The sequence below is a fragment of the Anopheles ziemanni genome, chromosome 3 (genome assembly GCF_943734765.1).
Source record: "Anopheles ziemanni chromosome 3, idAnoZiCoDA_A2_x.2, whole genome shotgun sequence".
Classification (NCBI taxonomy): domain Eukaryota; kingdom Metazoa; phylum Arthropoda; class Insecta; order Diptera; family Culicidae; genus Anopheles; species Anopheles ziemanni.
In genome coordinates this window covers 70,364,923-70,392,910 of record NC_080706.1, presented here as the reverse complement: position 1 = coordinate 70,392,910, position 27,988 = coordinate 70,364,923, and the positions used below count along the sequence as shown (strand labels likewise).

Genomic DNA, 27,988 nt, shown 5'->3' with positions numbered 1-27,988 from the left:
CATGCGTGCACGAAATAATGTGAATAAAAAAGTACACCAGTTATATTCCAACTTTAGGAATGTTTCGCGTTTCAAAATTGGCTCTACCGCCTCTCCTTAGTTTTTCAACTTCATTTTTTTCAATATCGCCACTCTTCCTAGTGCAGTGAAGCTTTGGTTTATTTAGTTGTTAGGCTTTACCAAGGCGTTATTGCAAAGGGTCATGTTAAAAGTGTAGCGAAAGTTTTGTTCAAAATCTTCAATACTGTGTCGTCATGTTGAATCATTTTGGCATTCACATACAATAAGTGCACCTGATAATGACAATCCAAATACAAGCAGATCACATTGAAGGCATATGGAACATATGAAGGTTTAAAATCAACTGATGCACGCATTTATTTCCTGCTGAGCCTCCCTATTATCATCACGTGAAATCAGTTCTTCTATTTATCTTGTCAGCAACTGTTCAAACGTGGTTTCCTATTGTAAATTCATTACTAGAGTTGGGGTGAATAAATTAATGCTTATCTGTTTTCCTTTCCCTGGATTGCGTTTTCAAATCTCACACGGTAATTGAGTTGTTCGCTTGGCGCTCCGAAATCTTTTCTAATTTTTCGCTTCTCCAGTCCGCGTTCGTGTTTCATTGCGATAATTTTAATTCACCAATGTTTTTCGAACAGTTTGCTTTGATCAAAATGTCAATATGCTGCTTCCTAGCAGGCCGCGTTTCTCACTCTTTATTTGCCTGGAACGTATCGCTTGACAAAGTTGAAACTCGAATTACGTTTTCTTCATCAGAACGAGCTTGAAACATTTTCACAACATTAAGTTTTTGATTTTGAACCACACGCGCGAATTCGGTTTTCGTTTCATGCAAACTAACATAACTGCGTTCCTGTTTCCAAACACTATGCAGTCATCAGGCGTAAGCTTCCAACAAAGTTTTTGTGCATCCACATGGCTCGTAAATGCAACATTCAAGCATAGCCTACTCGACACACACATACACATAATTAAATTGATTTTATGACGCAGAAACGTTTTCTTCCAACGACACGATCGGATTCGTCTGATTCGAAAGCGTACAACTGAACAAAGCTGGATGTGTGTATGGAAAACATGAATAACAACTTTGCAAAGTACACTACTTCTGCCACTGCTGATGCCACTGCGTTGCTGCTTCTTCTACTAATGTTGCTCGCTGAGCGGCGTTGCTGCGCATGTTACACTCTAAAATTAGGGGTATCAGTTTGTGTCCTCTCTTTCTCTCCCTAAGCCCATCCGTTGGATGACGCCGGCAGTGCGTACCTTAACACATGCAGCCACCTTCCGAATCCTGCTGATCGCCCGAGTTCGACGGCTGAGTTTGCAGATCCACGGCTGTAAGAGGAGCGTTAGTAGTGTTTCGGTTGGGTTAAGGAGCATTTTGGGGTTAGTCGGATACCTTTCCTCTCAAAAACAATCATAACCATCTTCCGCTCCAGTGAACATAATAGAAAGATAATAATTTTTTGAACAGAAAATGAAGGAAAAAGAAAAATACGTACAACTCAATATACTCCATGTACCGCTGTATAGATTAAACTTTGAGGTTTTGCATTTATTACTTCTCTAACAACTTACGCTTTAAAACGTTAATATATAAGTAAGAATAAAGTAAGTGACCCCATCGTAATGCGCCTCCGTGGAACGTGTTTCATTGCAGTTATCTCTCCCCTTCGGCATCACACACGCACACCTCTCGTCAGCTAGAAAGTCTTTCGTTAAACTGTGTCCTCATTATCTTTACGTTTGTCGTCGAGAACGGGACGTCATTGTGTGGGGTGGATGGGGGGAATAATATTAATGGGATTATGATTTAACTGATTCGGTTAACAATGTTTAAAGCAAATAAAATAGAATTTCGTCTCCGCAATTCGAAAGATGCGAGCAATGCTAATGTACAATGTTATGAACTTCCTGCGTTATATAAACTCAATGAAGCAGTTTTTGTTGTTTATTACCCCGGTTCAGAAGCATATCGTGGGTTTATTTAATTGAAAAACATGTACTCCTCGGAACCTTTATTGGATATATGAAACGGTATTGAATTTGCTTCAAGAAAAAAAAAATTACCCAAAATGAGCGAGGGAAAATGCTTCTTAAAATGGTTCGAACTTTGCAAAAATAAAAACAGAACACATATTCCCTCATACACTGAGTTTTCGTTAATTGTATAAGCAACAAAATTGCAGCACCATAAAAATCGGTTTACCACCGGCGTGTGCAACATCAGTTCAGTAACTTCGATTTTGAAGGTGTATGTTTTGCTCCCTGGCGTTGTTATAGCTACTAATAAATATGCCGCAAAAAAGGTATAACAGAAAAGAAAAGCACGCCTTACCCTTAGTTTTGCACTTCAGCCATCCACCAGGTGGTTTCAGAGCGCCGCCACAAAACATGCCGGTTGCATTCGGTTGTTTTATCATAGAGGAATAAATGGAAAAAATGTCATCGTCACTAGCGATCACAAACGTCCCCCAGCAGTCGTATTAATAGTAGAAGTAGTAGTAGAAGTAGCATTAATAGTAACGATAGTCAGTAACGGTTGTCGTACGGTTTGCCTTGTCCCTTTTTTTCCTGCCGGTGTGTTGCTGCCACTTCGTGCCGGCGAACCGGGCACGGGATGTCAATAGTCCAACTTTCAGCAAGCACAGCCACCTTCCGGGTCTTTCGTTTCGTTCGGGGAATCTTTCAGCACAACCTCTTGCACTGGGAGGGAAGGTGAGAAAGTAAAACGTTAAGGAAAACAACGGAAAAGAAATAAAAATAACATAACAAGAAAAACAATGATTCAAAAGGTTAAACAAAAACGAAAAATTCTCCATAACCTGGTTGGCATTGAAACCAGTAAGTAAAACAGTAAACAAATCTAATTAATTTACATATAACAATCGTAACAGAACCTGTAAAGAAAACGATTGACAAGTTTTGTTTGTTTTACGAAAAGGATACTGTCTTCTGGTGGTTTGTTCTCGGTCGAGTCCATGCCGGGCAGGGCGGCCGCAACTCTTCGGAAAAGCTGAAAGAACGAAAAACGATGCGGTGTCATAATTAGTATGGTTGCAAAAAGGGATAAATCAGGTGGTGCATGCGTACCTGCTTAACATTGTAGCCGGCTTTCGCGCTAGTTTCGATAAACATTACGTTCAGTTCTTTCGCTTTCCGTTCGCCTTCTTCCATCGACACCTGGCGCTTGTCGGAGAGATCGGTTTTGTTTCCCACTAGCATTATGATAACGTCGCTACCGCGCTCCGTTCGCACGTCATCGATCCACTTCGATGTTTGGTGAAATGAATTCGCATCTGGAAAAAATGAGTGGAATTAAAAGTCAATGCGATTACATGAAATCGAACGATTACATTTTGTGTATTTGTATGTTATAAAAACGGCATTGAAATAAAGTTTTTAGGAACGGCCGGTGTAAGAACCGTATTTTCGTGTACACGTTGTGAACACAGTAGGCTTAATTGTATAAAAATATTATAAAAATCATAGTAGGCATCTTTTAAGTCATAAAAAAGAAGACAAAAAATCACAGGAGTGTCTGATCAAGATGATTCGAATTAAAGTAGATTTTGCCAATTCTAAATTAGTTAAATAGTGGTTATGAGAGCGACGGTGTTATTGAACTATTTTTACACGCCTCTATTGACTCCTAAAAATTCTATGCCCTACAATCACCAAACAGATGGCAAAATTAGTACTTCTTCAGGCATCCGATACAATCTAAGTTGCTGAGAAAAAGCCTTCAATATGCATTCGGGATAAACAATACTGCTTTGTCGGTCACGTTAAATTATAACCTACAAAAAAGAAATGAGGGCAGAATCACTGACCTACAGTCGGTGCAGTTATATTAAACTAAATGTCGTATAAAAACACATTTTCCGTCTCTCCATAATACTGTGCCCTGATTGAGGCCATCACGGGAAAACCTTAACCTACAATCATTGTTAACATCACAGTTAGCTTTGTTGGGAAAGTTGCCGTTGTGGACAAGGGCAAGCATTACTTATTCAGTATAGCTGGACAAAAGCCAAGCTACTGATCAGTAAAGAAGAAAAAAGGGTGCTAATTGTTTAATTCCATTAATTCTATTCATTAACAGCACGTCGGGCGTCATCCCATTTGCATAGTATTCGTCAGCAATGTGCTGAAGACGCGTTGTGCAAAAGACGTTGGTCCAATGCCATCCATACACGATGATGGAGGCGCCCAGTAGCATGTTAAGTTCTGTTGTGTTTCTTAGCCATTCTTGTATTGAGCATTCAAAGCCCACAGGCACAACCGCATGATGTTTGATGTCGGTTGAATTCAGTGTGAAAATGATTAGATTCTTGCTACTTTTTCCCATTGCTCCCGTTCCAGCGCGGAGTAGATGGGGCTTCCAATAGCCAATGGGTAGAGCCAGAATGCACAAACGTGCGCAATCGATTGGAGCAACGGACCGTAATCGATTGCGATTCCTGCACCAACGAGCCATAAACCTGGGCCGGAATGGATTTCCACGGCACAAGGAAAAAAGCGACCGCTTCAACACCTGCACTGCACCGAACTGCAGCGTGGGGTGGTGTGCCTTCGGGGTCATTCGATTCCATTGCAGACGCTGACGTGTTCAGCTAACCCCGGCGGCCCGGGACGCATCATCCACTCTGCACCAATCGTAAAGCGTGTGATCGAAACGGACGGCAAAACGACGGACGTTGAAAATGGCGAGTGCAATTTTGACCAAAAATCTAACACTTTCCTTGTGCGGGACGATACAACGACGAACACACGCTTTCGTAAGCGTTTTTGGCGAGTTTGCACCATACGAACCGGGGTTTTTTTTTATTGCTAATCTTCCAAAACAATTGGGTGCAACTAACCTCAATGGGTTGGTGGTTTAAATGGAGATTGAATCGAAAGAAAATTAACAGAAAAAGGAGATACTTTTCCACACCCGATGGTCAAGAGGAAGAAGCGGGTGCGGGTAAAGAAACCGAAGAACCACCTCAACCCGAACGGACGGTTAAAAGCCGGTAACTCAGCTGACCGTTGCAGCTTACGCAACGACATTACGCGGGGTGTAAAACATATATTTATATACATTTATAAATTGACCATTGTCGCTGACGCGTGACGGATTGAGTCACACACTAATTGAATCGGATCGGATCGACGGGGGGGAGACAGGAGACGCCTGTCGTTGATAAGTTAAGACAATATTGCCGTCCTTTCCGTGCACGTGCCTGCGGTTGGCAAATATGTGTCGCTTCCAATCAGTGGAGGAGAAAATTCGATAAACCCCGGATCGATCCGTCGGGGTTGGCTGGTTCCTCGATACCGGAGGAGGGCGGTGCACCTCTTCTGTGGGGTAACAGGTTAAATGGTTGCAACGAAGTGCCGTGATGCAAATACCGTTACAGCAATAAAACGGCGCTTCGGGATTTTTTTATTGGTTGTGTGAAAAAATCGCTAGAAGTAGCAATCTCCATTAAATATATTGCTAACCTAAAAACGTTTATATAATCTTTAGAACTTCGCAGCAAAGGGCGTCTGTTGCCTTCTATCAATATTCTTTTTAATTACCCGACCTACCAAAACAAAATTTAATATGAGATCCCTCTTCAAAACAAACATAGACTTGTGTAAGGCGCTCAGAGTTTTTTTTCAGAAAGCTTTTTTCTCTCTACCTGGTTGACAGAAATTTAATTTGTTGCTGCTACTATGTAGTTCCATCAAGAGTATCAGCAATCTGCCATGGAAAAACTTGCTGGAACTTCATGACAGCTGCAAAAAAATTGAATTTTTGTCAACCGGGTAATTCTTTTTCTTGGTGTAACGACCTCTTGGTCATGCCTACCCGTTAAGGGATTACGAGACTTGTTTCCCTGTTGTACGTGGATAGTCAGTCCTCTCGTACAGGGGAGGGTCCGGTCTCGGTTGGGATTCGAACCCACGCCGTCGAGGTGGTGAGCCCCGGCGCTCATGGGCCGATTTTCTAACCGGGTAATTATAACTATTAAATTTAACGGTTACGAAACATTGTAACAAGTTCGAAAACTTCTCAAATATTGAGCTAAAAAATTTATAAAAAACTCAACCAAGAGAAGCACATTTCAAGAATCATGACAGGATGACCACATCTGAAGAACCTGAACATGAATATCCATAGACAAACAGCAAGTTGTCTATATTGCTATGAAAACAAAAACAACCAATGACCTCAGTATTACAAACAAGGAAGAAATAAAACATCTGAAACCAACTTCAAGGAAAGGTCAAACAGCTAAAAATAAATTATCACGCCCGTTCCGTTGTGTCCGTCTATGTATATCCATTTGAGCGTTCATTCCGACCAAGTGGTGACCGTCCCGGCAGGCATGGAATGTCCTGCCTACGTCTATGCTGGTCCATTGTGTGCTTTCGATTGTCACAACACTGCGTGGATGATTTATAGCATCTCTAAAAACAAACCAAACAACAATTGACCGTTCCTCCCTTTGGGGGGCTTTGGGTAAGAAAGTCATGTTTTGCATTACGAACGGAGAAGTAGAGGGTGGACACTTGGTCCACCAAGGGTCTTATTGAGCCGGTCCGTGGATGATACTCACTTGTAATGTCGTACACAACTACTGCTACGGTTGAATCACGGATGTAGGATGGTATCAGCGAGCGGAACCGTTCCTGGCCGGCGGTATCCCACAGCTGTAATCTCACTGTCCGGTCCTCTAGATACATCGTTTTCGAAAGGAAGTCTATACCGATCGTGGCCTGTGGGAAGACGTTGGGATAAGATAAAACAGTGCATTAGTAAACGGTAGAATTAATACACGAGCCGCATCGATCAAGCGGAGCCTTTCAAACTGTTGATGGAAAACAAGTGTCCACATCCACGCGTCGTACGCATTCCCCAAAACTAACACCAACAATCGGACGCCGAAGGAAAAGCCCGACAGTGCGTTTCGCTCTGGTACGATAAGCAATTCAATCACCCTCTAAAGCACCGGAGCCAATTATGCCAACACTTCACAAACACTGGCAACATCGTCCAGTCGTCCGAACGATCTCATTTCCGGTGCAGCCACGTCGGGGCATCATCCGTTTGCCGACGTTCGCCCCCACTCTCTGTTCCTGCTCGTCGGATGCCGGACGGACTGCAGGGCGGGCACGTCTTCGTCGGTCTGCTTGGTTCGCTCGGATCTCGAACACCGGCCCATAAAGTAAGCATAATTTCTTACTTGCTTAACCTTACGAGCGGTGCTGCCTCCGGTGGGAACTATTAAAGTACCATCACTGGCAAGTTCTTCCAGCTTCTTTATCGTCTCCTCTTCGGCGACCCTTCACCGTTTCCTCCCACCCCCCGGCAGCCACCGCCGATCGATGAGCCGCAGCCGGTCGAGGACTATAAATCTTCCGAACCGATGGATGGCGTCATCGGTGGCGCGGGCGAGAGAGCTAAGGAAAACCAGCTGACCGACCGGTGGTGACCTCCTTTCCGGCAAATGTTTTCGTTGCAACCTACACACATCCTCCCCCCCCGGGGCCATGTGGTGAGTTTGCGTTTTCCCGTCCCGTTCAAGATAAGAAAACAGAATCTTCTTCCCACGACGGACGACGCGGGTACGAAGGTAACTAAATTGATGATGTTGATCATCAAATATGGATGCGGCGTATGAAAGTGAAACAGCTTTACCGTGACGAGAGTGTGTTATCGAGAACGGTGCGTTTGCGAGACGAGAAACAATTCGAGGATAATTTAGAAAGAATGGGGATAACTATCCGGGGAAAGTTTGTACATGAACGTTCCTTCAAGGATCGCTTAGGGAATCGTCGAGACTACCCTTAATGTCGTTTCCCTGCCCTATTGTTGCCGGTAATGTATCAAGATAATTATGATAGGTTATTCAATTTGAATGCTGTGAAAAAGAAGCCTATGAAGAAAAGTGAAACATATGATGTTCTGTTCCAGATTTGGTTATTGATTTACAAAGAGTTTTCAAACGAAGGAAAATAATCAACTGCATATTAGATGGCTGACTGTTCCACACGTTTTGTTCCAAGTGTAAGTTATTCTCATTAAATTGTATACATTGATGTATCATAAATATTGTTTTTCTAAATCGTGAGAAACAAACAGAAGGTTAAACGCAGATACAGCGCAAAATACACCAATTAAGTTGTTCAAACAAATTAATTAATTTTCAAACAAATTAAAACAATGATAAACAATAAATTCAACTATGTGTTCCAAAGAGAAGCATTTGAAATATGAAAGTTAAAACAATACCTAGAAACAACCAAACGCACTTTAACTCAGGAAAGTGACTTTCTTTTTATGGTTGAAAAAACACCATATAAAGTTCTAAGACAATCAAAATATTGGCCAGATTAGATTTTAATTTTAAATGAACTCCGGAAAACTGGATTATCTTTGACGAAAGTGTTTAAAAAACAGGATTTAACAGTGTGCTTTAAGGTTTAAATACCTAATTGGACCACGAACGCCGGTGTTCAGGCCCCCAGAGCCATCAAGTAAAAAGTAAACCTCAAGTAATCAACTTTCGCTAACATTATGTAGGATAAACATTTTCATAACATGGCTGCGAGAGCTGTAGAACAATTTTATTTCTCACTGAAAAACTCCATTTTACCGATGTTTGTTTCAGTGTTACGAGAAAAATGCCGGGACAGTGAAGCATAAATTATGGCTCCACGATTGCTCCCCGCGCGCTGCAATAAAAACCGGGTGGCAAATTGTTCCTCTGGGCGGTCGCCATCGGTCCAAAACGGGGTCCGACGCCAACTCCGGTCCGGGGGACGTGTTTTGATGAGATAATGTTGGCTGGCTGGCTGACTGCTGACTCGGTTGCAATAGCACCCGATGGTGGATGCTGCCGACGGCTGCTGTTCGCCTGTAGGTTAAGCGATGTTAAACTTCTTAACCCCGCGTTGCAACGATCAGCGGTTGTTGGAACATTCGTGGAGCACGGGATCAGATCCATCGCCCATTTCGCTGCGAGGAGAACCACAGGCGATGGTGGTTCCGACATACAGCCGTTATATAGGTTGCTTCATCTCGAATGCCACTTGAAACTCCGGCGTAAACACAGCCAGCCAGGAGAGTGCATCCCATACATAAAACATAAAACGCCACTCAGAAGCGCAAGAGGGATGCAGCAGCAGTAGCAGCATCATGCACTTCACCCGGTGCATCACATGTCTCGTGTTCCTTGGACGACGATTTCAAAAGTTCTAAACTGAATAAGTAAAATGATAACACTACCGATATGCCACCGGGCGAAAGTCACCATCGACGGTGGGTCGCCGAAGAAGGAAACCCCCTCCATTGAGGCCAGATGCAACGGTGAAGTCATTGTGAATGTGTTGCATTCAGCAGGGCACACCGGGGCGCGCATGGCCCGGAATGGAGTAAGTTGGAGCACTAAATTATTCAGCGCTCGAACGGTTTCATTAGAAAACCATCAACCGACGAGACACAATCATTATCGTGTTGTCGCTCTGGTCCGTTGCTCGAATCGAGAGTCCTTCTCTTCGCGTCCTGTGTGCGTTTGAGTGGTTATGTTTGGTTGATTTATTGCACCCGGGGTGTGCTACAATGTTCGCAATGACAAATGTGCATCATCATTTCCGGTGCCCTTGTAAAACAAATGGTAGAATAAATCCGATGGGAATATAAAGCATTGAAAAACTGGGCCATCAAGCTTGCTCACACGTTCGACGATGGAGTGGCACAAATAGCGTGTTCCACGATTCTCTTGCGAGTCGTGCAGCATCCAATGGTGCTTGCTAATTGATCATATTGTATGACAAATTGTCAATAGAAAGACGAGAGTCAATCGCTCGAAACAGTCATTTGTCAGCATGATTGGTTTTAGTTTAATTTTCTATTGCCTCGCATTTGCATTGGTTCAGTCTACAAACAGACAAAGTTTTTGGCAAATAGAATACACTTCAAATGTCTTAAGTAAAATTAAACCCAAGCTTCCAGCAGGTAACAGGAATCTCAAACGGTATCGATGGAATAGGGAAAATGGAATGAAATTATTCAACGTTTTCGTCGAACTTCACAATTCATTAGAGATGATGGAAAATATTCGATGAGAAAAATCTGTATTGGCTTAACAACAACTCCTCTCTTCTCCAGCGTATTCTCCATCCCATGGGACATATGTGCTTCTATAAGCTCTTGCGTGTTTTCACATGACACCAGAAGAACCGATACAAGTGCTGTTCGATCCATCCTTATTCCTGATGACAAATGATGACGCAAGTTATCCCACCCAGCACAGCATTCTCCACAAACCGTTTCCCTTCGGCTGATCAATCATCCATTTTTTTCTGATACAAGGCAGGGTTTGCGGCTTCATAATGTGAGAAGGGACTGCTGGAGAGCTAGCAAACGACACATTATTCGTGTATTTCTCATCGATTGTCCTCCAACGATCGATGACGTTCTTCAACGGGATACTACATTCGGGTGATGCTTCTTGCCGTTCCTAAGGCAAAGCAGAGGTGGGGGAGGGAGAGTCGATTTTAAACTGCGTAGCGCCATGTTGTACTTGTTGTGCGGTTTAACGCATGTTTAAATTGGCGATCAGGGAGGGAGGGAAAGGGACCTAGTATACACGCACATACACCTACACCTCCGCCTACACATGAAACATGAAATGTTCCAAAATGGGGAACAAACAGTACCTTCGATTGTGCTTTGGACTATGCGAAACTGGAGGACAAAAGAAACGGCTTCGAAGGTACGACATTGCTGGGGGATCTGTTCCAAAGATGCAAAGAGCTGACAGCAACTTTCATTCATTGAAAACTTTCATTCGTCATCATTTCAGTAGAATGAAAATTCCCGTACTCAGTATATGCATACACGACTCATAAACAAAATAACGTTAACTGTCTACCAGCTATTTTGAACGGAAAAACAAATTATTTCATCTCTAAAATTAACAATTATGCATATTCAGTTGTCATTGGGATTTACGAGAGTGAATCGTTTCTCTTTCGTTTAACACTAGAATCTAAATAGGGGTCATTTTGACCCCACGGCAATTTGCGATTTTAATATCTCGTAGGCGGCTGAATATTTGAAAAAAAAGGCTTTTCCTAAAATCCAAAGCTACATCTAAAACAACCCCGATATGGTTACACCGAGCTAGCGGAATGCTGAAGTGGTGTACCACAATGTCACAAAATTAAAAACGAAAAAAGGTAGTCAACAAAGGTTCTAAATGTTTGCGGATTTGAAAATTTTTCAAAAATAATGAAGTTTTAAGAATAAGGGTAAAAATAGCGTTTAAAGAACAGAAAACCTGCCTACAAAGCATTCGGGCAAGTTTCCAAAGCAATGCATTCTAGTGTTAACGTTCGTTTTATACGACTTTGTAAAACCTTACCCTATAATAACTTCTTTCAAAACGAGTTGTCCAATTAATTTGATTGCTATTAGATATGGTAAATTTTTAGCCTAAAGTTAAGTGAAAATTTAGTCGCGCAACCAAAATTGCATGATAATTTTGAATTTACACTTGTTTACAAGAGCTGATGACAGTCGTTTAACAAATTCCGTACGACGTCACCCATAAATGGGTAGCATAAATAAGTAGCAAAAGTACAACAAATGGTGTTACATTATCTTCTTGGAATGTCCTAACCACTGGCCCACTGTGCATGAGGGCTCATTTTGCAAGCCGGCACGCGAACACAACAACAGTATCGGGTTCGTATCGTTGTCGACGCTCGGGCTCAGCGGAACGTGTAACGATGTCGGTGTGGCATCAAGTTCCTAAAATATACCGCCCCCGTCCGCGCCGTTCCCCGATGGCGCCGGTCGCTCCGGTACCGTTTCCCATGGTGGCCATGAGGACTTGGTGACGCCCGGACCACGGTTTGCTGCACTTTGCGTGGGGCGACATGATGTCTCCGCATACATTTTAATGATCTAATTCCACCTCAACTCCGTCGGCGTGTGTGTGTGTGTGCGCACTCCGGACCCCTCCGTGTCCCGAGTGAAGGAAGGAAGGAACATATGATGATGGATGTTTCTCCTTGTTCGACCGACGCCTGGTTGAATCGCCCAAGGGCACCATCATTGATCGAAAGGGAGAGTCGTGTCCTTCTTCGATGTTTACCTACCCTCCTCTCCTGCATCGGATGGTAAGCCACAGTACACAGGGCACACTGACTGCACCGGGTGGTGTGGGCTGAATCGAAAAGCCCCGAGCGTCTTTCTTCGTTGCTGGGAAAGCGCAAACGCTGATGTAAAAGTTTCATTCCGGCATAAGTTTCAATTTCGAGAAAGTGTTTAAATCTCCCTCATTAAAGAGGACTTACTTGCTGCTAATTGTAAGAAGAAAAAAACACAATGTACCATAGAAGTTTCCTACGGAAAAACTCCCCTTTCAACATTATGCTTGATTGATAAGGATGAAAATAAATTAGCGCACCGCTAACTTTACAAATGCAACCACAAAAAAAGCGATCCCGAACCACCTCCTTTCAGCACCAGGAGAAACTGCTCGACACAACATAAGGAACCGTTCAGAAAATGGCAAAAATCCATTACCACTCCTGCACAACTGATGAAAAGGATGAACTGAAAAAGCCACCAAGCAGGGCTAGCCGGGCGGCCACCGGACCAGAAGTTGGGAGAATCATTTAGGAAGTTTTTTTCTGTCTTAAATTTCACACACAACACACAGCGAAGTTACTTCTGGTTTTGAGTGGAAACGAAAGTTTACGTGAGTACGGATACAAAAGAAACACCAATTGGGTGGGGGAGGGGGACGCGGCACGTGTTTGTAGTACGCAGGTTCATGTCGCCGGGAAATGTGCAAGGTGTGTTGGCCGGATGTTTGCCCCCTCCATTCCCGAGGAAAAAGGGAGTAGAGTGTAACAGCTACAACTCCCTCCCGATGAGATGAGTCATCATGCGAAACAGACACAAACTTTGTCCGGAAGATGAAAGGAACATAAACATAAGTAAATACTAGAAGAGCCAGCAAAGCAGAAAACAAAACATGAGAACAAGTACTAAAATGATCAATTGTGTAACACTGGCCACCTTCCGCCACCGGTGGTTTCCTGTGCGCCGCCTAACGACACAAAGCAAAAACAAACACCAAACCACAACTCAAACAGATCAAAAGCAGCCCACGGTTTTAGTGAATTAAGAAAGGCAGACACAAAACGAAACATTTCACATGTACCATAAACCTTCCGCCGAAACCCGGAGGGAACGTCCTTGCCGCGAGGCCCAAAACGGAACCGGTTGGTTGAGATGTAGTGAAAATTGTTTGCCAATAAACCCCTTTTCCCCAGCACTTGCTTAGTAACTTGCTGTAATAGCGCAAATGCTCCTCGGTTGGTTCGTCTCCTTGCCTTGATTCTGGCCCGGGAACCTCGGCGGATGCCGTTAAGTGTGGCATTACGGCGCGTGGTCGTAAACAACGTTTCTCTCCTGTCCCCCCCGCCCCAGAGGGGTGAGCTTTTTATGCTGCGAAAAAAAATTGGCGAAAGATGAAAGGAAAACCAGGCGTATGCGGGGGGAAATAAAAATGCACCACCAAGTCGGGAGGAAACGAACCACCAGCAACCGGAATGGTTGGTTGGCCCGACGATACGCATACACCTTCTCCGTCGATTTCTACTCTTTCCGGACTAGAGTAGTCGTTCGCGTTAACATCATCAGACTGGGTTTTTTTTTCGGCTTCGCATAGGAATGTCCCGAGTCTTTCCGTTTTGTGTCTGCAGACGAGGACGATATTTTCACCTAGTCTGTGCGGAATGTGCTTATCGCCATTGGAATTTCGATGTTTTCCCTGGTTAGAATAAAACTGCCTTTCTATCTGTTGAAATATCAATCAATGGAGAGAAAAAAAGAATGTTATAGCGTCCAAAACATTATTCTACTTGTCGTCAAAACATCGTAACAAATTACATTCAAATGTGGTGCAAATTAATTGAGAAATAAAGAATAGATTGAGCAATAATATTTATTACTAAAGTTTGTGAAATTGAGTAGCTTAAAATATTCTATTTATTAATGTGTCTTATTTCTCAAAAAGAAGATAAACCTGCCATTAACAACAAAACTCCAGCAGTTTATGCTTTGCTCGTAAGTTTTCGACAAAGACTGCTCAAGCAACCGTTTTGCCAATTTTCCACAGATACTTTTCCGTTCTCAAAAATATTATACCATGGTTTCTGCGTGTTTGTCTCTCACGGTCAACTGTCTGTACCGTACGGTCTGTACCGTAAGTATCGAATATGATGAACATTAGTTGTGGAATAAATAATAGAAACTTTTCCTGCTGCAAATAAGTTGTGGCATTATTTTTAACCGACATCATATCCAGACGCGTGGCAACTGGAATGCCACAAATTCCAGACAAGGCCAACAAACGCCGCAACGAAAGTAAAAAAACATCAAACGAAATGGGCGTAAAAGGAAGAAAAATCATAGCATCTTGTAATTTGCCTCTGATGAGCGTTTTTGTGTTTGATTGCAGCAGCACAAAGTTGAACCACCTTAGCGCGGGGAGGGGGACGAGAGGAGGGCTTAGCTGGGCGAGGAGAAGCTACTTTGAATAATTCAGGATTCAATTTCAGGCAAAATGGGAAAAGTACTCCACTCCTCGGGGTGGCACATTCCGGCCGGATTAAGCCTCAACTTCTCAGTTATGGACCGCGTTCGCTGTTCGCTCGGAGGAAAGATTTTATTTTCCAAAAAAAAAAAAAACAATTAATAACAAAAAAATGAAGAGTAGAAATAACGTCATAAGTTGGCGGAGAGTTATGTTAATTGGAAACGCAAACGCAATTCCACAGTGGCGGACGGAATCCGAAAGGGCGGGACAGCATCGTAAAAGATGTGAAAAGTTACGCTAATGAATTTCAAATAGGTGTTTGCGGGTGACTTACACGTGGCATGGCACGCCGTTCGCACACATCAGCAAGCAAAACCGTATTAATATATTACCTGCACGAATGCATTAGTCATCGCAAGCACGCCTTGCCATTTTTGGGAACCTTCCCTTCCGAACAAACAAACATTCTGAATGGGGTTAAGGTAGGGACTTATGACAGACAGACACTTAATAATAGGTCTTCCAACACGGAGACTCCGAACAAACAGGTAGTATTGAACATTTTTCCTATCAACCATTCCACCATGGAGGTGATGGTAATGTTTAAGTACTTTCATTAAAGCGCGCCACGGTTATCAGAGCTGGCCCCCTTTTTACGAGAGTTACGTGTCGTAAACTTTCGTACCGTTTCTTATCGAATCGAACGTAACGTAGCTAGTACAGGTGTGAGAATGCAGTTTGAAGAAAACAACTGGAATAAAACCCAGATAACTGGAGCAAGTATCAAACTCTCCCCCCCCACAGTGTGCAGGTGGTTGGACAGATTCGTCAGCAAACAAAACCCGGGTCGATTACGTGGCAAGGGAAACCAATACTGCAGCGGAATGTTCGTGTTACTTGAAGTGTGCTTTTTAAAAATATATTTTTGACGCTCATATAGCAATGTGCTTGTAGAATATACGCAAAAATATTGGTATGAGTTTGAACACAAACACCTTTTTCAAAAACTATAGAAAAGTACAACTCCTAACAACCATGATTCATTGAATGATTCATAACACTTCTTATCTAATAAGACAAACGTTGAAGAGGCTAACTTGAGGCATGTGTAAGCAACTGCTACCTCTGAAGTGACAAAATTTAGTCAAAGTCTTAGACCATGATCATAAAATTTATTAATACAACAACATAAATTAAACACGTTTTTATTGCGAGCATCCATTAGAACATGGTAAAATCTTTCCGAAATGACGCTGTTGTCGTTAAAACATTATAATTTATTATTACTCTCCTCGGAACTAGATCGTCAACGTCGCCTTTATCAATGATGGAGAAAGCAAAAAACAAAATCCTCCGTCAACTTGCTCGCACCAGCTTCATTCATCACCCAGAGATCAAGGTAGAGCGCAATGTTTGTCCATCAGTATGCCTGCCACGACATCTTCTGCCTCTTTTTCCACCCGCCATCGGTCATTTCATGCATGAAGGAATCGCTTAATTTACTCTAATCGACAGATTCCGACCGAGAACTGCCGGATGGCGGGTCTGTCGCGGACTGAGCCGCCGGGACGTATTACGTGCCAGTCGAGTAATTAGGTTAAGTTATAATTAATTGGTCGGCTCATTTGCAAAGAGCGGTTCGCGGTCTTGCTTATTCTATCTCTTGGTCACCTCTTGGACCGGGTTCTTCGTCGCTGCAAGGAATTCATTTCAATAAACACACATTTACAGCGTCACATTTCGCACATAAACTGTTTTTTTATTATGTACCTGAAGAAAAAGTACCTGAGGCAAATAATCCAATTAGATGGAACTGCAAAAATCTTCTGTCAATTAAATTAACGACAAATATAAATCATTGTTCGTTCCCCTCATCTCAAAAAACAAATAATTTCGCGTCGGTAAAGTTCGAAAAGCTCTCATTACAGCAAAACAAATCAAAACATCTGATTGCTTCTTTAATTGCGCGCTTAACATCATCTTGGAAATAACCAATCTATTTAGAAACCTCGAACGCCTCGGGCGGAAAAGTTTTAATGCGATTGTCAATGTGTCGCCTATTCGATTCTTTCTCGGTTTTGTTCGCCGAATAAAGTTGGTAAAGGTTGAAAAGAAAAAAAAACATCCCACAAAGAAGGAACAATATGCATTTTTTCCGGCCGTCCTTTAGTCCTTTCGGGGCGTTCCAGAAAAGCCGCGGAAAATGGTCATTCTAAAACGTGCTTTCCTGCAGCTGATTGTATCGGCATTGAGGCCACAGGAAGAAAAATGTAACCCAATTCGGGACACAGCAAGATCTCGCTCGCCACAGAAAGGATCAATAATTCAATTTCTATTCGTCCCGAGAACGAACAACCGGATCACGTGTGGCAAGATTTTATTTAACCTCGGGTACCAACTCACGGCGCAGAAATGCCACAATGCCGTCCACCGGAGGATATAAACTATTGAACTTTAGAGAAATCTATTAGCTCAGTGCCTTCGTTCAACCGCAAGGCATTGGCGCAAGGCGGTGACATTTGACCTCCGCGATAGTTCGTAAAGTAAATGTGTTTTTACATTCCGTGCATGGCTACGTGGGACTAACCGATGGATTCCTGCCGTACACAACCATAACAAATTCACCGGCACAGAAGGAATCATCCAGGAGAAGAAGCTTTTAGCAAAAAGGCGAACCATTGGATCTTCTCGAAGGAATATAATATGACGTACGATGATGCTACCGGATGTGGTAAGTGATAAAAGAAAGCCATTTTTACAACCCAATCCTCTTATTGATTACCGCCCATGGACGATGCAGTAAAAAGGCTATGTTAGCGCCAGTTAGCCCTACTGCTTACTTTCGCTATTCAGATCTACCGATAGAGTAACGATACAGTTGTGGTGATGGATTGTTGCGGAGGACAGGGAAATCAATTTGTCTATCTTGCCCGTCCAAGGTAACGCTGTTTTTGTGTCCGATTGTGTCCGATCTGGCGAATCTTATCGCAGTTTTACGGGAAAAGAAAATTCCATCAGCGTGAAATATTGATGGTCATTCTGATTAGGCCTAAAAGAAGTCTTAGAATAACAAATGAATCATTACGGAAAATTTTGTGTCAGCTTGGCGATCAGATGTGTTGTGTTTATTGAACGAATTGACAGTTTCGGTTTATATTAATGGAGTGAATAAATTCGAAATAAAACACTCAAAAAACAGGAAAAGGATAAGTTCTCTTAACAATTTAATTTTTCAAAGATTTCTTTCAACACATCGATTACATGCATACCAGCTAGAAAGAAAAACAGCACATGAGCCTATCAAAAATGGATGGCTGCAAAATATGACACCGAAAGTAAAATGGGACGATCCCAAAAATGACCAAATCTGAGCCAGCTGTAATTGATCAATGACAAAATGCCATCGAACCGTCCTCAAAACGAATGGCATGACTAACAACCGACCACGAGAAGGGCAACGGGCGCAAAGATCCGGTATTATGGGGTGGAAATCACTGATATGAATCATTCCTATGGAGCACCCTAGCCCCCACCAACAACGCCACCCCGAAAGGGTGACAAGAGTCATGTATGCAAAAAAAAAAAACAGAGAAACTTGATCCCTAAAACATAATTCTATTATCCCACGTCCGGCTCCAGACCGCTCTCCCCACTTACCTGGTATGTGTTGTCGAAGCTGTCGTACATAAACCTGGTGATTAGCGATGTTTTGCCCACTGGGTGGCGGGGGATGGGGACGCGATTTCCAACAGACCGTGAATAGCATCATCATCATCGTAGTCGTCGGGTGGATGATCGAGTTGGATGTGGCATAGGAGGCCATGGAAAAAAAGACACAAAATAAGAAGTCATACATACAAAGTAAAAGCCAACAAAAAAAAAACACACATTCTCCCTCGCTCCCATTCCCGACCGGATTCGTGAGACATGGCAGGGAGAAAGCCGGAATAATGTATCACATAATTTGATTACGTGCCCGGCGAGAAGAAGGTTGCGGAAAGCCAAGGAGATGGATGGGCGGACAGTTCTTGAACCCTCGAGGGCCACCAATGTTCTCTCGTGTCACTGGCCCACTGATGCTGTATAGTGAGCAATTTTTCTTTGGTTTGATTTTGATTCCTCTTCGGGTGACATGGTATTTTCCTCCATTCTTTGTGCTTCACAAAAAAAAAAACTAGATCCATGGTTTCGCATTTGTTATTTAGTGTTCTCGTCTTGTTTCGTAAGTTGACGCCTGCTTCGATGTCGGGTGGAACCCAAAATTGTTTCTATTGATTTGGAAACAGTCGAAACGAAACAACTTCATCACAAAAGATAAACCATACAAAAAGGGCTGCAAAACAGCAGCATAATAAGATGTTTCTGGTCAAATTATCATATTAAAAGGACATACTTTCGGAAAAGCAAATCAAGACAAAAATTATAAATGGAAAAACGAAAAAAAATTCGAATGAAGAAATACAGGAAAATGCTGCTATGGGCAAATTAGGATCTACGTTGAAAAACAAAACTGCCAAAAACAGACAAAACCCGAGTGACATTTTTTGTCCAGCTTAATATCGAAGATAAATGCTCGGTGACCGTGCACAAAAAGTCACTTTCTTAAAGTAGAAAGGTCGAAATCGGTGCATTTTTTTGTTGTTCTTGTCGCTTCGTTCTCTGCGCTCCTGTGCTGCGGAACGTCGGAAAACTTTGGTCAACCGTTTCTCCCCGTTGCCACATCTACGGGTTCTACGAGTGAGGTAGGAAAGAAGCGCGTCCGACCTAGGTTGGACACAATGATGAATAAATAAATCTTATTCCCAGGGCGATTTCCTTGCCGTGAGATTTTCCTCATCCAGCATATTGCGCCTGCTTCGTGTCTTCGCGCCGCTGCCTCATGAGGTGAGGTCATGATGCTCGTTCGCATCATTCATCGAACGGATTCTCCGTTCCGTGGCTAACGGGTTTCCTCCGAAGTGGTTCTTTCTTGCGGGGAGATGTTTGTTTTTTTTGTTTCTTCTCTCCGGCCGCCGTTGGTGTGTGGCCTTTTTCTGGTTTGCTCGGAAAAAAGAGGCCAGCATTTTGTTCCGTTTTACTCCGGCTGGCATGATTGTGATAAGGTAGCTCTCACGTACACGCGGATAGGTACTCCCGGGGGAGGGGGCGGTGAAAGCAGACGAGGCCAACGCCGGTACCGTGCGAAACGGGATGGGTAAGAAATGGATCACCAACGCCTTTCTTGCTGATTGAATAATGGCTAATTAGCAAAAGTTTCCGTCCTTCGCCGCGGTGGAAAATGTATTGCCTTTTTATAAGTATTTCTGCCTTTAGACACTACTTCTCACAAATTTGAGGATAAATGTTATGCCAAGATAACTTGGATATCTAGAAGGCTGAGAGTTTCTAGTTACAAAGCTTTTGAAATAAAGTACGACGACGAAACACGATATTTACCGCTTTGTTCACCGAGGAATACGAGCTTGAACTTCCGCAGCGGGTTTCCAAAATCGCCGGATGACGACATCGTGTGAATGACGTTTGACGTACAGGCCCTTTCTCTTCGTTCACCGCGTTTACTTTACTCCTCCACCCTAGCAGAGGCGGCACTAGAAAATCACACGACACAAAACAGCAGCGGCTAGGAACACCTCACAGGATAAAAAAGAAGTGACAAACACGCACACAGAATAGCACTAGTACCGAAGTAGTGTACACGTAATTCACTGCGCCGTGAACCGATTATTATTCCTGGGATCGGTTGCAATTTATCTCCGGATTGCGATCTCGTACTTTTCACCGTTTCCACGGGACAATCACGGTCTCGATCACGTACACTTGCACTGACACTACCTACAGAGCACGATCAACACCACCCGTACGATTCGCCGATCAACTTGCCTCGGAAGACCCGTTGGCCACAAGGGGATTTGAGCTTCCGGTACAAGCTAGCGCCTAATGAGGAAGGAATATGTGGACGATTAAAAAAAGTATCGGGCAAAACCTAGAGGGGTCTTCGCACTCCCGAGCTGCTTCGTTGGCTAGCGCTGGTTTGTTGTTTTTTTTGTTACGTCTTTTGCCTTCAGCTGACACGGCGATACGTTGGAAAACCTGAGGAAAGCCGCGACCCCCCTATGCTAGAGTGGCTGTCGTCGTCGTGTGCCGTGCCGGAACGGAGGAGTCGGTGCGAGCGCAAATCGGTGCGTTTGAAAGAAAGATGTGAACTCTCGGTCGCTGGAAGCGAGACACGGTCCAGCGCGAAGAAAGTTGGAATGTTTTACCGTTTGCGGCCACGCGCCATACACGTCCACACACGCACTCACACAGCGTAGCACGGAAAGCAATGGAATAATTTCTGGGAGTCGCTGCTGCGGAGGACGCTACGGGTTTTCGGATGCCGATTCACGGGTCACCAGCTTTCTACCATCCGGTATCGAACCGGCCTGCAGCCACGATACTCCGGGGTGAGTCGACCTGTAAGCAAAACGCACGGCAGACGGACGTCTTTAGCTGTGGATCAATAAATTTAATACGAACTGGAGCAGCGAATCTAGAAAACTCCCTTTCTCGTTCGCGAGCAAAAACTAGTGACATTACATTTTTTTGACAGTAGGCACTCCTTGCATTTGAGCTAGTGATGTGCGCTCTGAGTGAGAATGAGTGAGTGATTCGAATCTTAATATTGAATGAACGATTTAAATCCTAACACGCTTTCCAGACTGCAACGTCGCGTAACGCGACGTCGCCTGACAGGCGCTGAAATCCATGCAAAAAAAATCTAGCGCGCTTCCCGCGACATCGCGCAAGGTTTTTTTATATGGAGTTCAGCTCCTGTCAGGCGACGTCGCGTTGTAGTGTGGACACCGAGTAACAGATAGTTTTTGTGACGCCCTTTGATTTGAATCCTTAACTGGGATTCGAATCCCAAAAGAATGAACGAGTTGGTAAAAGAGTCGGTAGTCGCCATAGAGATTCGAATCCCAAGTTGTGATTCGAATCACAATTTGGGATTCGAATCTCTATGGTGACTAGTGACTCTTTTATCCACTCGTTCATTCTTTTGGGATTCGAATCCCAGTGAAGGTTTCAAATCACCTCGAAGGTTAATAAATCATTTTACACGTTTTAAATCACAAAAGAGTGACTTAAAGATTCGAATCATCGTGATGATTATTCACTCTGATTGAAATCTCTAAAAAGAGATGTTATTCTCATCACTAATTTGTGCACACGGTCTATATACTTGCAGGTTTATCACGCACGGGGAACCAATCACTGTCCTTATAACTAGAAAGCATTACACCGCATTCAACGCTACTGGAGACATTTATTTGCAATCACTTGAAATGTTTAAATGTATTAAAATTAATAAGACGAAAATTGCAAGGCCCGCAGAACGTTTTTATTATAACCGTCCGTCCACACGGCGCTGCGACAATTCTGCGACCGGGGTTTCTGCGACCGATTTGTGCTCACCGGAAGTGTCAAAGTAGTCAAAAGTAGCCCAAGTCGGCCATCTTGCATGTCAAAAGTGTCGCAGAAACTCCCGCCGGCACCGGGTCGCGGCGTTGGACGATCTGGCCAACGTTTGTGTCGCAACTTTCTGCGACATTACAAAAAGACCGTTATTCGTATGTAAAAATGGTCATTGTCGTGGTTTGCTCGACGAGAAGGAGTTTTGATATAGTAAATAAATATACTGGCGTGCTAATTCATGTTTTTAATGCGTTTTTTAATTTAACTATTGTGTTAAAATGAAAGAATGTAAATAATGATTATAATGTAAATGCACCCTATAGCATATTTTTATTATTCTACAAAGTCAAAAATTAATGCTTTTCAAAAACATTAATGTAAAAACAAGTAAACGTTAAAAGCGTCATTTTGGAAGCGTATAAGTATAAATACCTTTAAATAAGTATTAATTATAAAAATATAATTATACTATTTAGTAGGTATTAATACTTAAGCGCTTCCAAAATAACGCTTTTAACGGTTACTTGTATTAACATTAATGTTTTTGAAAAGCATTAATTTTTGACTTTGTAGAATAATAAAAATATGCTATAGGGTGCATTTACATTATAATCATTATTTACATTCTTTCATTTTAACACAATAGTTAAATTAAAAAACGCATTAAAAACATGAATTAGCACGCCAGTATATTTATTTACTATATCAAAACTCCTTCTCGTCGAGCAAACCACGACAATGACCATTTTTACATACGAATAACGGTCTTTTTGTAATGTCGCAGAAAGTTGCGACACAAACGTTGGCCAGATCGTCCAACGCCGCGACCCGGTGCCGGCGGGAGTTTCTGCGACACTTTTGACATGCAAGATGGCCGACTTGGGCTACTTTTGATTACTTTGACACTTCCGGTGAGCACAAATCGGTCGCAGAAACCCCGGTCGCAGAATTGTCGCAGCGCCGTGTGGACGGACGGTAACACGTCATCGTTGGCTGGTTCAGAACTCTATCAATGACACAAAGAGCTTCATCGACATTATCTCTTTCATCGATTACAGTGTGTCAATCTGACAGTTGGAAATGAAATTTCAGTTGCAGGATTGTTTTAATTACTAGATTGTGCAAGAAAATACATTAGGACTTTGCAAACTGTGTTTAACTATTAAAAAAAACCTCTGTTTCCTGAAATTAATCCCTTTTTTTCACGATGAGTGCTACTTGTTTCACAAGAACAATGGTTTGTTTACCATTTTGGCAGTTTGACAGACTTGATGAACAATCGACCGATTGTTGAACCTTCTGTTTGTGTCTAGATCGATGCGCTGGAAAAACATTGCAAAACAAATCACTGCTTGTGCAAGTTTCGTTCGTTCTTAGCTCATCCTCCTCGATTCTTCGCCATCATGGGAGACGAACAAGATAAAACCAGTGAAAAGGATAAACCCATCGACGGTGTGCCGCAGCTGGATATGAGTAAATCACCGAAACAGATTTATTTCGAGCTACTGCGGACCTGGGTGTACCATGCAGACATGCAAAACCACATCCAGGCCTACTTCCCGTACTACCTGATGAGCAACTATCCACAGCTGTTTCAGCTGAATGCCGGTGGCACCATGTCCGCGGCCATTCCGGGGCTGAATGCTTTCATGACGGGAACGGCCACTACCACCGCCACGATCAACGCTGCCGTAGCGGCGGCTGCTGCGGCCGCTTCTACAGGTTCCTCAAATTCGTCGGGCACACCGTCAGGTCAAGTGCCATCGCAAGGACCAAATGGAGGACATGCTCGAGGAAGGAACGATACATCGGATCAGACCCGCCAAGAGGAGGGTATGTGCTAGCGAATTCAATCGTCGGGACGTCGCAACGCAATTCGTCACAATAACGTATTTTATTTACTTCGCAGCTATTAATCGACACGGAGGATATGAGTACGTGATTGCTCCGCTCTGGAAAAGATTCGCTGCCGAGGCGATCGATATTGTCATCATTTTTCTGTTGAAAATTATGACAACATTGGCCTTTATTGATGCATTCGAGATAGATCTGTAAGTGTTACGCTGGGATCCTACCAATCATGTCGATAAACACACAGTCTGTTCAGTCATATTAATACATATTCCATTTCTACACCTTCTCTTTTTTTTAGATTGTACATGGATTTGGATGCTATCCGCAACTCGTTCGAGGAAGATTACACCGAACTGCTATCGTTTACCTCCGAGCTGATATTCCTGGAGATAGTGATTAAGATTGCGGTGTGCATATACGAAGCCGTCTGGACGGCCCATGTACAAGTCATACCGGGTAGTGCGACCCCCGGGAAAATGCTGATGGGCCTGCGGATCGTCCACGTCGAGTCGGTGGTTGTGCTCGAACCGCAACCCCAACCCGGTCTGTTGAACAATCAAACGCCACTCCGGGCACTCCTGTACCCCGCAACAACGCCCAGCTTTGGCCGTGCGTTTGCTCGGGCCGTCGTGAAAAACGTCGTGATAGCGTTTTTCTTCCCAATGTGTTTGCTGCTACTGTGTTTCCGGCACAACCGGTCCATCTACGACGTCATGACAAAGACGGTGGTCGTCGAGGACAATCCAAATCCGGTGCTTCGGCGACGCTAAACGTGCTGCGCTTTGCTGGTAAGATCGCACAACATGTACCAAATGGGACTATGGGTGAAGGGAAGAGAGAGAGAGAGAGAAAGGGGGAAGAATTATGGGGAAGAATAGAAGTCATTTCAAGGCAGTGAGCATGCCACCGGCACTGGGTATCGAACATCGGGTGCCAACTTTTGCTTGGAAGCGAAAGATGGAGCCGTCTTAAAGTTAACCAAATATATCCACACTATACGGTAAACAGTTTCGGTGGCAACTTATGATAAATAAAACTTTTAAAAATATTCTAGACTGATACATTTCGAAATCACATTAACCCAACTGTATAAATCGCTTACCCGGGTAAGTTTTGTAACTTTCAATAGAAATTTCACTTGTCCTACAATTAGCTATTTACGTTCGCTCCATCATCATGTAAATATTTGTGTGTTTGAATTAAAGGGTACTAATTTTGGATCGTTAATCGTTTAACATTACCATACACTTCCTAACATTCAACTCTTATATTTTTATGTATTCTTTTATATATTTATATATTTCGGTCTTCGGTGTAAGATGTAGGAAGAGTTCCTATATTCTTATTGTAGATAATGTTTCATTTTACAAACGTTTTACGGGCTATAAATTACGAAGTTCTGGGGAAACTTTGTCATGTCCACAGTGAAAATTATACACATCAAAAATGCATTTGGTTTATTAGGAAAATAACAACACAACAATCCTATACCAAATCCGTCACCCCCCACGATTTCGTTTTTATTGTTCTCCCTTTGGTTTTTTGGTGTTCTTTTTCTGAATCTGTGAAGGATCCTGGAGCGCGGTAGTAAACTCCTGCCGGAAGTCCTTTCCGATGGTAAACTGTTTGTCTATCTTAAGATAAGGACCCAGGACGTCTGAAAAGATCGAAAAGTACATTGTTTGTTAGTTTATGCTTTCGTCTGTTCGTCCATACGGCAAACATACTGTTGAAGGCGGGCCATGAAGGGATTCCATCGGCTTGAGGTTTTCCACTAATCGCAAACGACGTCCAGAGGTCAACCATACGCTTGGCAACCTCGGTGTCCTGTTCGTTGAGGTTGGCCGCCGTTGGCGGATAGGGAAACAGGTACATAAGATCATTGGAATGATGCACACCGCCATCGAACGGAATGGCCGAGGTATCTCCACCGTATCCGAAGCGCGTGTGTTCTCCCGCGTAGTCGAAGCTGTACAGGTACGTCTGCTCCGGCAGATACATTGCGTTGTTTTGTGCCATCTTCAATACGGGCCCTTTGATAAGAACGTCGGCTGTGTGCTAAAACAGTAAAAGGGAAACAATTTGGACTTCGGATGCTTACAGTTTTCGGATGTCACCGAACTTACATCACAGAACCCGGGAACAAGTTGCCTTAAGTCACCCGAAGCCAGCTGTTCGTGGGTGAAATATTGTGCGAGTGCCATCGTGCGCACGGCACACCGGGGATCGTCGACTCCGAGCACTTGGTTCACTTCATCCACCATCCGGTGGATGGTAATATGCGGATCACCAATAAGTTTCTTGATCATCAGTATTTGAAACACCTCCAGGAAGGCAAACGTTCCATCGTGTCGGGTCACGCCCGTTAGGAGGGGTAAATTTGTACGTCCTCCTCCCTTTCGCATGGTATAGTATGGGTTTTCCGGAAACAACCCGTTTGGATCGTTGAAAACCATGCGAGTCCCACCGATGGTGTCGGTTCCGTTGGGTGTTCGAACACGCTGCGAATGATAAAAAAATCTCAGGTTTAAATATCACTTTATAGATGGTGAACCTTATCTTCCGGCTTACGTAATGCTGGGTGAAGGCTTTCATTAGACTTAAAACGTCCAGCTGCATGAGGAACCGTTCCACGTCCTCCAGCGGTGCCTTCCGATCGAATCCGGCAAACCCGGCGATATCGCGACAGTTGTGTTCCGGGTTGCGATCCCAAACCCACGAGGCGTGGCAGTTGCCGGACTGCAGTATCAGCCGATGGAACAGCTTCTCCGTGTCCACCAGCGGACTGTAGGTCATGCCCGAAACCATCGCCGCACCCGACGACTGCGCCATAGCGGTCACTTGCTGCGGATCTCCGCCGAAGTGCGCGATGTACTTCTGAACCCACTCGAACGCCAGCACCACATCCATGACGCCTGCATTGCCCGGGATTTGCTTGGTGTTGGAGCACAGGAACCCGAGGGCCCCCAGTCGGTACTGGGGCACCACGAGCACGACATCCTTTTCCATGATGTAGTTCGGCGGGTAGTGCGAGATGGCACCGTCGTAGAAACCCCCACCGTGCACGTACACTATGACCGGTTTGCGCGCACTGAAGTCTTTCGTGAACACACTGAGATTGATACAGTCCTCGAGGTTCTGCGCCTTCTGTTCGTCGGTTAGCAGTTTCATCCGCTTGTACACTGGCGAACCTAGTTTGGGCTCGGACACGTCCATCACCCCGTCCCAGGCGTTCGCGGGTACCGGGGGTTTGAAGCGTCGTTCACCGGTTGCCGGTTCGGCGTAGCGCACGTTTAAAAACTGGTAAATATTCACCCCCGTCCAGGCACCGGTCGTCGTGGAACCTCGTAGCTTCCCGAGCCCCGGAAGCTCTACGATCGGACACTCCATACCGGTCGAGTATTTTCTTACCGAGGAGGATAGGACACGTACAAGACCGATACCGTTTCGTCGCCCCGGCAGAAGAAGTGTTCTGCTAATCGATGCCATCGCCAAACTGACCGGAGGTTCCGAACGCCACTGGATAACTGCTCGTCTGTCCGCACGTCATTTGGGGTTTTTTTGCTTTTTATCCTGTACATTTTTGTGTCTACCAAACCCGCCGCTGTAACTGCTTAAGACGATTAGAGCGGAGGGTGATAACTGCTTTTTTATTTTATTTTTGCAAACAAGAAACATTGCGATTTTCCCTATTCTGCACGCACACTCACTGTCGTCATGTGTCGGATCCGCCAGCGTCGGTTTTATAGGCCAACCGATAAAGGGATTGAGGCGGAAAGCACCTTTGCCTTTACTCGCTCAAAAGAAAAGCCGAAACGGGCAGGGCAGTACTGCTAAACGGTTGAGGTAGACAGTCAAACTTCTAAAAATATCTTTTCGTATTTAATGGCAGCGAGTTATGGTTACTTATGTGATGTTGAATTTAGGTATGTGAGGTAACCTACTGATGTTTAACTACGTATGAAGGTTTATTTGATCTGCACGATCGTCTTATTATCTGAGCGTTAATAGTCATATTTAAGTTCCAATTAACATTACTCCAATCTGGAAGTGTA

The 27,988-nt window shown here is 43.8% G+C and overlaps 3 protein-coding genes across 4 annotated transcripts; 1 reads left to right on the top strand and 2 right to left on the bottom strand.

The window, feature by feature from the left end:
* Positions 1-628: 628 nt before the first annotated feature.
* Positions 629-21,179, bottom strand: LOC131289910 (ras-related protein Rab6). 2 transcript variants are annotated; one of them, XM_058319250.1, is made up of 7 exons: positions 21,141-21,179; positions 20,061-20,558; positions 18,282-18,340; positions 6,621-6,780; positions 3,121-3,326; positions 2,977-3,043; positions 629-1,362 (listed from the first exon to the last, which is right to left on the bottom strand). In XM_058319250.1, the coding sequence occupies exons 2-7, from the start codon at positions 20,128-20,130 to the stop codon at positions 1,292-1,294; spliced, it is 633 nt and encodes a 210-aa protein (XP_058175233.1). In that variant the 5' UTR covers positions 20,131-20,558; positions 21,141-21,179; the 3' UTR covers positions 629-1,291. The 2 variants fall into 2 exon arrangements, with proteins under 2 accessions (XP_058175233.1, XP_058175234.1); XM_058319251.1 differs by lacking the exon at positions 629-1,362 and adding an exon at positions 2,359-2,733.
* Positions 21,180-23,470: 2,291 nt separating this feature from the next.
* LOC131287990 (protein FAM8A1) lies at positions 23,471-24,746 on the top strand. Its single transcript, XM_058317085.1, has 3 exons — positions 23,471-23,912; positions 23,989-24,130; positions 24,232-24,746. Exons 1-3 carry the CDS (start codon positions 23,483-23,485, stop codon positions 24,701-24,703), a joined length of 1,044 nt encoding a protein of 347 aa, XP_058173068.1. The 5' UTR covers positions 23,471-23,482; the 3' UTR covers positions 24,704-24,746.
* Positions 24,747-25,453: 707 nt separating this feature from the next.
* Positions 25,454-27,422, bottom strand: LOC131285381 (liver carboxylesterase 1-like). The gene is made up of 4 exons (XM_058314234.1): positions 26,505-27,422; positions 26,060-26,434; positions 25,661-25,991; positions 25,454-25,590 (listed from the first exon to the last, which is right to left on the bottom strand). The coding sequence occupies exons 1-4, from the start codon at positions 27,420-27,422 to the stop codon at positions 25,454-25,456; spliced, it is 1,761 nt and encodes a 586-aa protein (XP_058170217.1).
* Between the last annotated feature and the right edge of the window lie 566 nt (positions 27,423-27,988).

What these genes read in the sequence shown, in the direction of transcription:
- LOC131289910 (XM_058319250.1), bottom strand. Translation starts at nt 20,130, where the DNA reads ATGTCGTCATCCGGCGATTTTGGAAACCCGCTGCGGAAGTTCAAGCTC. An exon ending in AGTTGTGTACGACATTACAA is followed by an intron (nt 3,327 to 6,620) that starts GTGAGTATCATC and finishes CATTTTTTCCAG; the next exon opens with ATGCGAATTCATTTCACCAA. An exon ending in CCGGCTACAATGTTAAGCAG is followed by an intron (nt 3,044 to 3,120) that starts GTACGCATGCAC and finishes TCGTTCTTTCAG; the next exon opens with CTTTTCCGAAGAGTTGCGGC.
- LOC131287990 (XM_058317085.1), top strand. Translation starts at nt 23,483, where the DNA reads ATGGGAGACGAACAAGATAAAACCAGTGAAAAGGATAAACCCATCGAC. An exon ending in TCAGACCCGCCAAGAGGAGG is followed by an intron (nt 23,913 to 23,988) that starts GTATGTGCTAGC and finishes TTTACTTCGCAG; the next exon opens with CTATTAATCGACACGGAGGA. An exon ending in GATGCATTCGAGATAGATCT is followed by an intron (nt 24,131 to 24,231) that starts GTAAGTGTTACG and finishes TCTTTTTTTTAG; the next exon opens with ATTGTACATGGATTTGGATG.
- LOC131285381 (XM_058314234.1), bottom strand. Translation starts at nt 27,422, where the DNA reads ATGGCATCGATTAGCAGAACACTTCTTCTGCCGGGGCGACGAAACGGT. An exon ending in AAGCCTTCACCCAGCATTAC is followed by an intron (nt 26,435 to 26,504) that starts GTAAGCCGGAAG and finishes TATCATTCGCAG; the next exon opens with CGTGTTCGAACACCCAACGG. An exon ending in TTCATGGCCCGCCTTCAACA is followed by an intron (nt 25,591 to 25,660) that starts GTATGTTTGCCG and finishes CGATCTTTTCAG; the next exon opens with ACGTCCTGGGTCCTTATCTT.